Source organism: Peromyscus leucopus, chromosome 22, assembly GCF_004664715.2.
Source record: "Peromyscus leucopus breed LL Stock chromosome 22, UCI_PerLeu_2.1, whole genome shotgun sequence".
Classification (NCBI taxonomy): domain Eukaryota; kingdom Metazoa; phylum Chordata; class Mammalia; order Rodentia; family Cricetidae; genus Peromyscus; species Peromyscus leucopus.
The window spans coordinates 31,963,499-31,976,891 of record NC_051081.1 but is presented as its reverse complement, the minus strand read 5'-3'; the positions used below and the strand labels follow the sequence as shown (position 1 = coordinate 31,976,891).

Genomic DNA, 13,393 nt, shown 5'->3' with positions numbered 1-13,393 from the left:
ACCTGCCACAGGAGGTCGGCACAACGCCTTGGAGGAGGAAGCCAGTTCCTTGAGTGACCACCAGGAGCTTGTCCTAGAGAAAGACATAGATGCTCATAGGCAAAAGGTCCAAGGGGGAATAAAGAAACGGTTCCTTTCTTCAAGTAACCACGGAGGCCCAGCCCCATTCTCACGGTGTGGACCAGCATAGCAAGCCTGGGCATTTCCTACTGTGAGAGTGACTGGCTCCCTCACTGGGTCCCCTCCCCCCCAACAGTAGACAGGGATGCTCTTTTCCTTAAAACCCTCAGAAGCTGCTTTCCATCTGTTCTACTCTGCCTGCGGCTAGACTCCACGCCACGGCTCCCATGGCTCCGTGCGCCTGTGGTGCTATGACAGAATCTTGGAGTCAGCCCGGATCTGTCCTCCCTGGGGCAGACCAGAAAGGCAGCTCTGCCCTCTGTGTGCTCCAGTCTGCTGGCTGCGGACTTCTGCAGAAGAATAGCTTCTCTCAAGTGTATGTGGCTCAGATTGACAACCCTGCATAGATATTGCCCCTGCAACTGTAATATGTCCCCGTCCACGGCAGTTAGGGGTCCCCGTTTTCCTTTCCAGCTGGTCTCGTCTTTCAAGACCTAAGCGTTTGACTTTCAGGCTTGTTCTGACTTCTTAGATTTATTTTCTAGCAAGAATTTAATTTAACACATATAATTTGAAAACTCAATCATTACTACAAGCCACGAAGGAAAAAGGGCAGAAGGCTGTGTCTCTTCCTGTCCTCGGTTCTCCTCAGACTTGCTTTGGAAGCCTTACTCTACTTTTCTAAATACTCAGCTCAGACAGTGGCTCCCTCACTTGTCAGTTTTAAATGCCCATCGATTTCTGTGATGGAAGATGGAGCTGGGTGTTCCTCATCCACTTTTATATCTCTATCTTCTCTTCATTCTTCTAATATATTTATATTCCACTTTTTGTTAAATCAATATTTAATTTCTATTTTATTACAATTATATATGTACCGTTCACCGCTGAGTGAAGAAATACTCTTGGATCACATTTCCGTTCTTCTGTAACTTTTTGTTCTTCCAGGAGTTACTAATTGCCTCATTTTTTTTGTCTGTATAGTCTGTCATTATCTTAATAATTCTTCCTAAGTCTCCAGCAGAATTTCAAAGCTTTTTGCACGATAAAGCCATCCAAAGAAATATTCTGGTTTTCTCTCCCCTCAGTTCACCCTTCTGCTCCTCTGGGGACGGCTTGCCCTCTGTGCTGTGTCTGATTCCGCTAACTCTTCTTTTCTACTGATGGAGCTCACGAGTCTGGATTCCTACCCCCACCCTCTGATTATGCTCTTTGAGGCTGCATGTTCATCTCTTAGCTCAGTACATTTCTCTTCCAAAGCCAGCTCGGAAAGCTGGATGATGATCTTCTGGGGTAACTGGGAACCATTGTATTTATGTTTTCTTAGTGGGATCTGGAGTTCTCATGTTACCAGTGGCAAATCCAGACTCCCAGCTCTTCCTATGACCTATATGAGAGAGTTTGCTCCAAGCTTCTGATGGTCTCATCTGGTGTGTTACCAGTCTTCAACCCAAAGTCTAGCCAGCTACCTCAGAGGTTAGGAGAGATGGATTTATTGGGGTAGAAGCCACTCTGAGGAATAGTTGATAGCAATCAGCAAGATCAAGGTCATTGCTGCCTATTTTTCACTGTCACAGAGATTAAAGATTGCTGTGCAGTGGAAAATGGTACAAACACTAACTCTGTTAGGAGGTATTCTCCTGCCCTATTGTCAGTACATCAACATGGATGCGGATGGCATTAGCTAGATGAGCTCCCAGCAAGATGTGATTTACAATGTCCTGACCCTCTAAACTCTTGAAATCAGTTGAGATCAACATGGCCTCGCCTGTCTCAATGCACGGCTAGCATTTCTGAACTTGATAATTTAACCTAAACACCACCTGTAATGTGGCGGTGGAGACCCATGCCTTCTTCAAAACAAACAGGTTGGAGGGGAGAGGATAAGAGCTGTTCAGCCTGGCTTGTGCTTACTCACAACCTAAGCTAAATCAGAAATGAGCAGGGGGGCTGAAGATGAGGCAGATATAGAGGAAAACATGATTCTAACAAAGGTAGTACAAGCCAACCCGCTCAGCAAGTCTAGGGTACATGAAAGGCTTCTTGTATAGATTATAGAATGTGATCCGGAAATAGAATGGCCTGGCAACAAGGTTCCATTACTTTCTTCTCTGGGGAAGAAGCTCCTGTCCTAAACATGACAAATCCTTTGTTTATTCCAGCAACAATATGGCTGAATAAACAAGACCTGAACAGTGACAATACCAACAGACATACTAGCATGGAAGAGGGGGTGGATTTTACAGGGTCTCATACCACACAGAAAAACTACAGGCAACTGATGACTTCTGGGGAAGGGAGAGTTATTCCCTCACAGTGATGAGCCCCCTAACTGTTTATCCCAGAAGTCACACACTCACAAGCAACACTCAACAGATGTGGCAGGTTGTGGTTATCTATTGGTACATTTATATATGCATAGATATATGTAATTATAATAAAAGAAGAAGCCATCAATTTGAGAAGGAATGAAGAGGGGGACATGGGAGGGGTTTGAGGGAGGAAAGTGAAGTGGGGGAGTGACGTAATTATATTTGAATTAAAATAAAACTTAAAAATGAAAGCACGATTTCTTTTGCAATGTGGGAAGTGGTGACTGAATGATTCCCTTTCCCACACTTTACTTTGTGCTCAGGTAGCAACAAATGTGACACATGCAGGGGATGTAGTCACCAAGCAAATAACTAAGCGTGTATTAGCCAACTACAAACAGATGGAAGTTCCTTAACCAGATGGAGGGTATCTACTAAGAACTCAAAGGTAAATGGGACATGCATATCACACTCCCTTCTCCCAAGGCTCAGGGGTCATCTCGAAAGAGAGGACAGAGAGAATGCAGAAGCCGGAGGGGGTGGAGGACTACTATAAAACATCGTTGTTCCTATGAGCTCACAGAAGTGGTGGCGGTGTGCTCCAGACCAGCAGCGGTATGCTCCAGACCAGCACAAGGTCAAGGTAGACAAAACCCAGCATGGAATGGGAGGTGGTCGCAAAGTCTCACCCCTAGCTAAGGCACTATTGGCAGCTGGTGAGAGAGGGACTCTCAGATTGCTGAGTGAGGAAGAGTCTGTCTTCTTCAGAGATATGGCCCCTGAGAGGCTACTCGGGTTCCGAAGATGGTCCTACACCCAGGTCATATAGTAGCACTAAGTAGACTCAGTGGGTTTTAAAAAAAGAACACATTAACTTAGAAGGGGAAAGTGGTTAGGGAGGCATAGGAGGAATTATAGGGGAGGCAATGGGGGATAGATCTGATCAAAACACGTTGTATGCATGTATGAAATTCTCAAATAATAAAAAAGGGAAAAATCCATCATCCACACAAACATGCATGGTCCTGGACATACTCATCTCTGAATGAAATTTAGATGCAATGTTTTCTAAATACTAAATAGACTGTCACCTAGACGTGAACACATACAATCCAACCACTGTATACACGGCTGGAAAAGCACCATAGGAAACTAGGAAAATGGCAGACCTAGCTTTTAAATCCCCCCTTACTATTAACTAGCCTTAAAACCCTGAGCGACCTTCTCAATTGTAAAATGGGGACAATATCATACAGTATTTGTTGTAACATTAAAAATACTACATTCCCACTCCCCCCCCCCAAAAAAAACTTAGCATCATATGGAACAGTCAAAGACTAGGCTTCTATGCCAAGATCAGGAATATAAGGATGTCTGGGGTTTTGTTCATTCATTTGTTTTTAATTTCTGTTCATAATTGTGGTAGAAGTCCTATTCAGGATAATAAATCAAGGGAAAAACAAAAAAAAAAAAACAAACAAACCAAAACAAAAACCCAAAGTGATAAATGGATACAATTTGGAAAGTAAAAAAATGAAACTACTTTCAGATATGATTTTATATCTTTAAAATCCAAAGGGACCCTTTAAAACCAGAGCTAATGAATGAGTTTAGATAGATTGCAATATGTAAGATCAGTATATAAAACTCAACGTATTGCTAAAAACTAGCAATGGATAGATGAGAAGGGGGCAAGAAAACAATGTCATTCACAGTAGCATAAAAAGGAATATAAAACCCAGGAGACAGTTTACCACAGGCTTGCAGACCTTCCATACTGAAAACAGGAAGGCATCTCTAAAAGAAACTAAAGATGCAAAAATTAAGGTGTGTTCTTGCCTCAGTTCAAAACCTTATGTTGTGAATATGACATTTCCCAATTAATTTAATATTTAATGTGATCCCTATTACCCCCATACTCCCGGATAGGACTGAGAATATAGACTAAATAAATCCTTACAGTATGATGAGTTGATATTCAAAGAGAACAAGAGGGAAGAGGCACTAGTCTTTTTAGCAATGGGTCCAGAGAAAACCAGACATCCATATGTGAAAGAATAAAGCTACACCTCCTTCTATACACAGGCAAAAAAAAAAAAAGAAATACCTCAAGATAATTCAAAAGCCTAAATGACCAAATATAAATTGTAAAAAATAGTTATAAGGGAATCAGGAGCAAACATTTGTGACTGAAGGATAGACAAGTGACCCTTGAGATCTACCATCCAAAATATAACTAACCAAAGGACAACAGACATGGTAGATCTCATCAAACCTAGACACTCATGACCTTCAAATGATACCGCCCAACACTGAAGAGACAAAAACAAAACAAAACCCCCATAAAAATACAAAGTGGGGGAGGATCTGGGAGGAATTGGGAGAGGGAAAATATGAGAAAATATATTACATGAAAACAATTTTAATTAAAAACTAAATAAAAATTAAAATTAAAAAATTGAAAAGACAACCTTGAAGAGGCAAAAAATTGACAAAAACATATATATGTATAAGGACTAGTAACTAAAATATGAAAATAACGCTTACCACTCACTAGCAAGAATATGTTAATATATAACTCAATTTCAAAATGCAGAAAGGATTTGAATAGAATTCTCCAAAGAAAACATACATCAGCCTATAATTAATAGGAAAGAGACTCAGCATCATTTGATATCAAGAAAGTGCCAATCAAACCCACAGTGAGGTACCACTTCAAACCCACAGAGACAGACAATACCAAATGCTGCTTAAACTCCCAGTCACTGCAAGTAACTGCAAGATAGAAAAGGCAAGTCACTCCTCAGATTGTTATACAGAGCTATCATGTGATCCTTAAGGCCCATCCCTAGCTATATAGCCAAGTGAAGTGAAAACATATGTCCACCTCAAAGCTCACCTACAAACATTTACAATATGATAATTAATGATAGTCATCACAAAGTAGAAATAACTTCAACATCTACCAGCTGTGGAATGATGAATCAACAATGGTATAGCATCAATGAAATACTACTTAGAACTAAAATGGAACAAAGACTCAAGGCATGCTTCAATGTAGTGAACCTGAAAACATTACGCTAAGTGAAAGACACAGTTACTAAGGGCCGCTCATTTCATGATTCCACTTACACGAATCGCCCAGAATAGGCAAATCTACAGAATCATAATATGGATTAGTGCTTTCCTAAGACTAAAGGTTGTATGGAACTGGGGAGTGAATGCTGGGGGAGTATTACATTTCTTTATATAGAGATGAAAAATGCTCTAAAATTATATTATTGCAATGGTCATGCAGGCCTGCAATTACACTAAAGCCACAAATACAACATGTTTTGTTTTGCTTTTTTTGTTGTGACAGTGTCTCCTCATGTAGCTCTGGAAGGTCTGGAACTCACTATGTAGCCTAGGCTGGATAGGAAGTGGTTCTCCCACCTCTGCTTCCTGAACTATCGGTTTCTAGGTGTGTTCCACCATGCCCAACTTGAACTCCATATTTTAAGTGGGTAAACTTTATACTATGGATTGCATTTCAACAAACCTCACTAAAAATAAAGGGAGAAATTGGCAACAAGAAAACTACGTGTTGAGCTTTATAACTGGGGAAATGGTATGTGAGAAATTTTATGGGAGTTGCCAGTTGGGCTACAGCAAGAAAGAGCAGGAGTTGGGCTACTAATAGCCAGGGCAGAGCAGACAGTAAGATCTGAGATCCAAGGCTGGGAATAACAGAGAATAAAAGGCAATGGTATTATCCATGTTTGGTGGACACTGACAAAGGAACATGATGTGGTCAGATAGATGAGCTGGGGCCGATGGTCCATAAATCCAGGGACTGATGTTAAGGACCCTAGAATTACCTTATATATCAAGGGGGAGATATATTGAAGGGTTTTTAACTTGGGGAACGCAGTAAATGGATTTGAATTTTTAAGAGCATAACTCTGGCTTCAGGAAATTGATTTGAAAGATATTAATGGACATAGAAAAATAAGATCAAAAGCTAATGCAAAACTCAGGGAAACAGATTTCTAAGAAATCCAAATTGAATCGCTTCTCTGCCTTTTGGCTAAGATCAAGTGTAGAAATCCAAATTGAAGTAGCTTGAGGAGAGAGTAGGAAGTAAGGATGTGGAGACAATTAGTTCCTTTATGAAGTTTGGCTGCAATGGGAGGAGAGGAGAGGTAGTAGCTGGAAGGGATTATGAAGTGGGAGAAATTCAAAAGATACATGTGCTTGAATGACCCTTAGAAAACCTGAGAGAGAGAGTGTGTGTGGGGGGAATAGTTTAGTATTCAGAAGATAGTGGAGAACACTCATTCAATCAGGCTCCTGCAAAGTGATGGTAATGAGTTATAGAACACCCCCAGAGGGAGTTGCTGTGTGACAGAACATGGGAGAAGGAGGGACTGTTACCAAAGCAGGTGGATTTGTGCCAAAGCAGGAAGAGCTTCTTCATCTTCCTGCATCCAATTCCTCAGTGCAACTCATGAGCCATGTGTGAAAGGATATGTACAATATTGTGATGTCAGAGAGTGGCTATGAACAAGGAAGAGGGAACACTCTCAGGGTAATGACAGGCATTAATGCAAGAGACAAATACATATGCATCTCACATTACACTCTCTCCTTGTACAATCTTCAGAACAGGAAAGTGGAAAAATCAGTGAAAGAGAATTGGGACTCTCCAAAAGAGACAGGATAGAGAGACTTTGGTGACTTTAAAAGTTCAAGGATGTGGATCCTGTGTGACAAATTACCTTCAAGATACAATTAAAAAGATATTCTTTATATTAAATCCATACAGATTGTGATAGGCACAATGAAATTGGAAATGATCTATTTTTTTTAAAGGAGTGAAAGGGGAATTCAATGCAGTTGAGTAAAATTGACTCTTGTCAATTTGTAATCACTAGTAACCATCAGATGTTCATCAGGAAGTATTGATGCTCAAATATTATACCTTTATGCAGAGAACCTTTCTCCCAGTTTCAAGGCACACACATGATTCATAGATTAGACAAAGACTGTTTCCAGAAGTAACAAAATCTCAGAGGATATGGGGGTGAACTTTGATTATCAACTTGATTGGAGTAAGAAACATTTATGGGATTAGTGGGATGCACTTTGGGGTGTGTCTGTAAGGGTATTTCCAGAGAGGACTGACTGAGTGGGTAGGATATGTACTGAATGTGTTGGGGAGGTACCATCCTACGAACTAGGTCCCATACTGAACAAAAAAGGGAAAAAAGAGGAAAGCTAGTGGAGTATGAGAGTTCATCCTTCCCTGCTTCCTGACTGTGGATGCAAAGCACCAGTCACCCCAAGTTCCCACTGCCATACTTTTCCTACCATGAACCCTTTCTTCTGTTAAGTGCTGCTGTCCAGCATTTTGTCACAGCCACAGGTAACTAGTTCATAGTATCATTTCATGGAGAACCACCAGTAATAATTAAAGAGGAGAGACTTTGGGTCAGGCAACAGAGTGTCTTCAAGGACATCAAGGTCTGGTAATCTAGTCTTTTTTTTCTACAGTGGTCTAGGGAGTAGAGTTTCTATGGATGCATGATAGAAATTTTCAGGGACCTAGATGCTTGTCTCTAAACAAGGAACCCATAGACTTGAAGATTCCAAGAAAGTGGGAACATGAAGCCTCAAGGTCTTCAGAATTCTAGAACACTCACTCAGCCAGAATTTCTGCTATAGCAGGATTGGGCAATGTGATGACAGACCGTCTGTAACTCTAGTTTGTTCCATAAGAGTCAAAGAGGAAATGGCAATGTGCTTGCTGCTGAGCACAGACTAGAAGTATAAATGTGGATGACTACACTATCCACTGCTGTCCAAAGCCAGTGAGGCAATGGTAGAGTTGGGGTGGCCAGCTCTCCGTACCCCCAAGGTCAACTGTTCGTGTTGCTCTGCAGTATTCTATTTTCACCATTTCTAGTTCCTGTCTGGAATGAGTCATCACCCTTTCTCTTCGGAACATTAATTAAATGTTGTAAATCTCTCATTCACGACTTTCAGGCTGTTCTCTTTATGAATGGGTTTAGATGAAATCTGAGCATTTGGCCTTGAAACTCAGGAGCCATGAGCAGCGGGGCCTTGGCTCATAAAATAAGCTTTCTGGTGTCTCTGAGAGGCTGTGTCCAGGGAGTCTTCTGCGTCATTCATAGAGAAAGAGGGGCAATGTTCAGAGGAGGAAGAAAGGACTTTAATACTGCCATGTCTTACCTGGTCCAGAGGGCTCTGCCAGATTTCTCACCTCAGCCATACATGACCAGGTTCATCCACTGGGAAATAAGCATCATCGTTAGAATGAATATTTCTCTCCCCTCCCTCCTCTCTGGTGTGAGTCTTCATATATGCAGATTCACATGCATGTAAACTATGTGAGTTTCCTTACTTTTTAAAATGAGTCTCTCATTGAACCTGCAGTTTACCAACTGTGCTTGACTAGTTGGCCAGCAAGCTTCTCGGATCCTCCTGCCTCCACTTCTCTCAGGGCTCTGGAATGGTAGGCATGTACTACTCTGCCTGGCTTCTTATGTGGGTGCTAGGCTTCTAAACTCAGGTCCTCATGCTTGTGTGGTAAGTACTTACTGAGACCTAGCCCTGTGTAACCAATTCTTAAAGCTGGTTCCTTTAATGTGGAGCTGGGCAAATATATACCCCCTCCATTGGAAAATCTCAGTTCAGTATCAATGCATTTTCCCAGCTAACTCCATCCTCAGTGTTCTGTTTTAACACATCTTCCCACATACTGCCTAGGTAGCTCCTCTACAATCCTCCACTCTACCAACTGAGCAATTGAAGGGCATATATTATTTTCTAAATAGCCCAGCAGAGAGAGGTGTATGGGGGTTGACCAGCTGGCTGGCTAGATGGCTCTAAAATTCAGGCTTAATGTACGGTGAGCTTGGTGGATTGTTCTTTACTTCTCCCTTGGATTTATGATTCCTACATAATCCCCGGCTTTATTAAGCTATTGGAAAAAAATAAAATCTCTCTGCCAAGATCCTAAAGCAGCCTGGCAGCCTGCAATATATAAAAGCAGTAATTGGAGGCAGCTCCCCCCACCACACCCCCAGCCTGGCTGGCCTTTGACAGACTATTCAATACTCTGGGGAGAAAAATGCCTCTTGGAACTGGATCGGGAGAATGTAGCCTGGGACTGTGCCTGGTTCTAGGAGGGGAAGGTGCCTCACCTCCATTTCTGTCAAGTAGACTCCTCTGCCGTCCTTGGAGAGGTTGCGGAATGCCTCTAGGATAGAGGAAAAAAGGTTTTGACTGGCTGAGAGGGAATCATAAGTCTCTACTGTCCCCAGAATGTGTCTTTACTCTGTTCTCTTTTTGGTCCAGCTCTATGCTGTGGGATAGCTTATGGTTCTCCCCTTAGGACAGTTGTGATTATTCTCACCTCTCCTCTTCCAGATCCCATGTACCTTGTTTCCTTCTATTTTGTCTTGTGGGGATGTATGGGCTGATTTTTTGTTTGTTTGTTTGTTTGTTTGTTTGTTTGTTTTAGAGGGTTTTTTTGTTTGCCTTTCTGATCTTCTGTAAACAGTGTAATCACAGAGATATTGCTCTGTCAGTGCTGGATTAGGTGTGCGTTGTTTGTTTGTTTTTGACAGGTTTTTTGTTATCTCACTTTGTGACAGCTGCTTGACTCAGAGATCTGCCTCTAGAGTATTGATAAGTGTGTGCATTCACACCGGCTGATTAGTTTTTTTTTTCTTTTTTCTTTTAAGACAAGGTTTCTTTGTGTAGCCTTGGTGGTCCTGGAACTCTCTCTGCAGAACAGGCTGGCCTCAAACTCACAGAGATCCATCTGCCTCTGCCGCCCAAGTACTGGGATTAAAGGCATGAGTCATCATGCCCAATGGGCTGATTTTTTTTTAAATGGTCACAGTTAGGGATCTCCCAATCTATTTCAGGCTTTGCTTTCACCTTTTCAAGGTTCTACTCATTCAGTCTTCATTTGGAGCCTTGGACTTTTCAGAAGTGCCCCATGGCTGTGGAGGTGTCAGGATTTAGGGGTGCTTCTATACCCCACTCTACCATTCCCTCCTTCCCAGCAGCTGTTTTGAGCTGTACTGTAGCTTGGGACTTCACACAAGGTTCCACTTAAAACAAAAACTATTCTGCTAAAAGGTGTGGAACCCTCTGGCCTCCATCTTTGGAGTTCTACAGCTTGAAGAAAGACCTTCTGCTCCCATGTAGTCACTGGGGTGAAATCCTTTTGCTAGAGACTGAAATCCTTCACTGCCTAACTAAAGAGTAGATTGAGTTCTACACATAGCCTGGAAAGGGGACAGGGTGACTTCAATGGACCTTGTTCCTGAGACAGAGCCTGACTAGGGTGAGGAGGCAAAAAGAGAGTTGGGATGTAGGGACAGAAAAGAGTGTGGAAGGGAAGATGAGGACATGGACAACGGCACTGTTATTGCTTATCAGAGGCTGGCACCCTCTGGAATTTCCAGGTCCTCATGCCTGAGAATTAAAAACAACAACAAGAACAAAATGGACAGACATGTGGAGAAGAGCAAAGGCAGAGCCACTTTACTGAGAAGGAATATAATATGCCTGTGATGGTCAGTGTTCATTGACAGACCTGACAGAATCTGGAATTGGCAGGAGAAATGGGCCCGTGGGCATGCCTGCGGAGGATGATGTTGATTGTATTAATTGAGGTAGGAAGACCACCGCGGTGGCACCATCCCCTGGCTGGGATCCTGGACTGTGTGTGTAAGGAAAGGGAGCTGCAGGGCAGCATGCATTCATGGCTTTCTTCCTGGCTGTGGATGTAAGATAAGCAGTGGCTTCAAATTCTGGCCACCTTGTCTCCCCTGACTGTAACCTGCAACTAGGAAGCAGAAAACAGGCAAACAAATGAAACAACCTCTTTTTCCTTAAGTTGCTTTGGTTGGAGTATTTTGATCACAGCAACAGTGAAAGAGAGAAAGACAGCTTCCAAGAGAGGAAATAGGCCAGAACTTGGAGGAAGGTTGGAAGCTCAGTGGCATGGCGTGAGGAGGGTCGTAACCTTTTCTGTGCCATCTGCATAGCACCAGTGACCACACAACTTTGCACACTGTGGGGTTTTTTGTCCTTTTCTTCCTTTTGAGAAAGCACTACCTATCCCGTGTTGGCCTTGGCTGGGGGGCGGGTTGTTCCAGTCTTCCTCTGTGCCAGCTGGTTTCTTTCACATGTTAATCTCACAGCAGCGGTGTAAGGGTTTAGCAGACCTTATTTTCTGCCCTATTCCTTTCCACAATACTACTTACAGTCTCACTGGTTGGACTCTCTTAGACCCCGGCAGTCTCTGGCAGGACGCCAGCCTGCCGCCTACTCCTGAGTCTTCACCCAGGTCCTGGGGCACCGGCGTTTTCCCGGCCATCTATTGAGTTCACTGGTCACTGTGAAGGTCTACAGAATGCCCCTAGGGTTACTTACTTGCCATGGTTTCCAGTCGGATTAGGAAGCAGACAAGGCTGGGGAAGCTGACCAGGCCAGATTTATCACTGTAGCGGAGTGTCATGAGCCCCAGCAGCTCATTGCTGATGAAGACTCCTGAAAGGAAGTCTGCGATGGGAAGATTAAGTGGGTGAGCTGAGAGGAGACTGGAGATGGGGTGGTCCTCTGCCTCATGAGGCTCCATGAACCTGTTAAGACAGTCCAGCAGCCTTCTACCCCCACATGCCCAACTCAGTCCCGTGTGCCAGCCAGCCCCACCTCACTCGGGGCCTTGCCTTTTTCTCCTGATCCCTGGCTATTGGATCTTAGTGTCACAATGCCTGCAGCTTGGCCAGAGACCAACTCAAGAGACTGACTATTCCTGTGAAGACACACCTTGTCTTCCAATAATTAGATAACCCCCATGCAGCGTGGAGCTGCCAGGACGCCTAAGGGCTGAAGTCCAGCCCTGCCTCTGCCAGGTTTCTCTTTGCTGGCGATCCTATTAAATGATCTTCCAGCTAGATGTCATGACTCTTTGTAAGCTCCATGTGTGTATGGGTGCTGCTAATGGAGGCAGGTGTGGACTCCCTGCCAGAGGGAGATTTGGTTCTATGGTGCTCATCCAGGGAAAGGCCGGGGCACAGGAGGGAGGCCACAACTCGGCAGGTCACCTCGGCTGGGCAGAAGGTAAGCCTCTTGTCCTCTTTGACCTTGTCACTTTGCATCTCTAACCCTGCAGTTGACAAGTGCAGGGTGGTCAACTGTCGATGCTCTCGTGAGCAGGCAGACCCTTGGAAGCTGAGCCGTTCATGCTGCGATGAGTTTGGTGGCCCATGGACCCAACGTAGTTAGAGACACCTTTGGTTTCTGCAGTACAGCTGAGAAGAGAGGCACCGAACGCCTTCCCAAGGGGCTTGAGTTTCCCCGATAGCTACCTGCCCAGCCTCTGAGAGCTTCTGAATTGAACCGGAAGTGGCCTCTATTTCACCCCCTTGTTTTAGTCTGTGGTCATTAGGGCCGCTCTGATGACTCTAACTTTAAATGGCTCTCCAGGGGTTCTCCAACTGTAACCCCATGTGGCCCCATGTCAGCCACAGATATGACACCTTAGAACTTGCTAGAAATGGAGGGAAGACCCAGCCTTTCTTGTTCTAGCAAGCCTCACAGGGCACTGTGGGGGCAGCTCAGCTCTGAGCATCTCAGCCTTCCGCTCTGCTGCAGACCTGTGACGCCGAGGTGTAGCCGCTGAGGGTCGAAATGAAGGGGAGGAGCTATGCTCAAATGGAGAACAGTGTCTTGTATTTCTACCACTTTTCATGCCAGGAGCATGGGAAAAAGAATTACAGAGGCATTCTTTCTGGAGTTAACCTGGGGGAACATGAGTCTACGGCTTATTAAGGAAGTGGCCATTTCCTTACATAACCTTTATGTGATGTGTCTTCCCCACAGGTACAGTGGAAGCAATGACTCCTGCCCTTCCCCACTCACAGCTCAGTGGAGAC

General features: G+C 43.8%; 1 protein-coding gene across 1 annotated transcript in view; it reads right to left on the bottom strand.

The window, feature by feature from the left end:
* Positions 1 to 8,622: 8,622 nt before the first annotated feature.
* The window catches only part of Capn13 (calpain 13), a 60,942-nt gene continuing 56,171 nt past the window's right edge, over positions 8,623 to 13,393 (bottom strand). The window contains exons 20-22 of the mRNA XM_037198051.1: positions 11,889 to 12,017; positions 9,641 to 9,696; positions 8,623 to 8,725 (exon numbers count right to left, since the gene is read on the bottom strand). Coding sequence (XP_037053946.1) covers positions 8,699 to 8,725; positions 9,641 to 9,696; positions 11,889 to 12,017 — 212 coding nt within the window. The 3' untranslated portion in view covers positions 8,623 to 8,698. The remainder of the gene's footprint in view (positions 8,726 to 9,640; positions 9,697 to 11,888; positions 12,018 to 13,393) is intronic.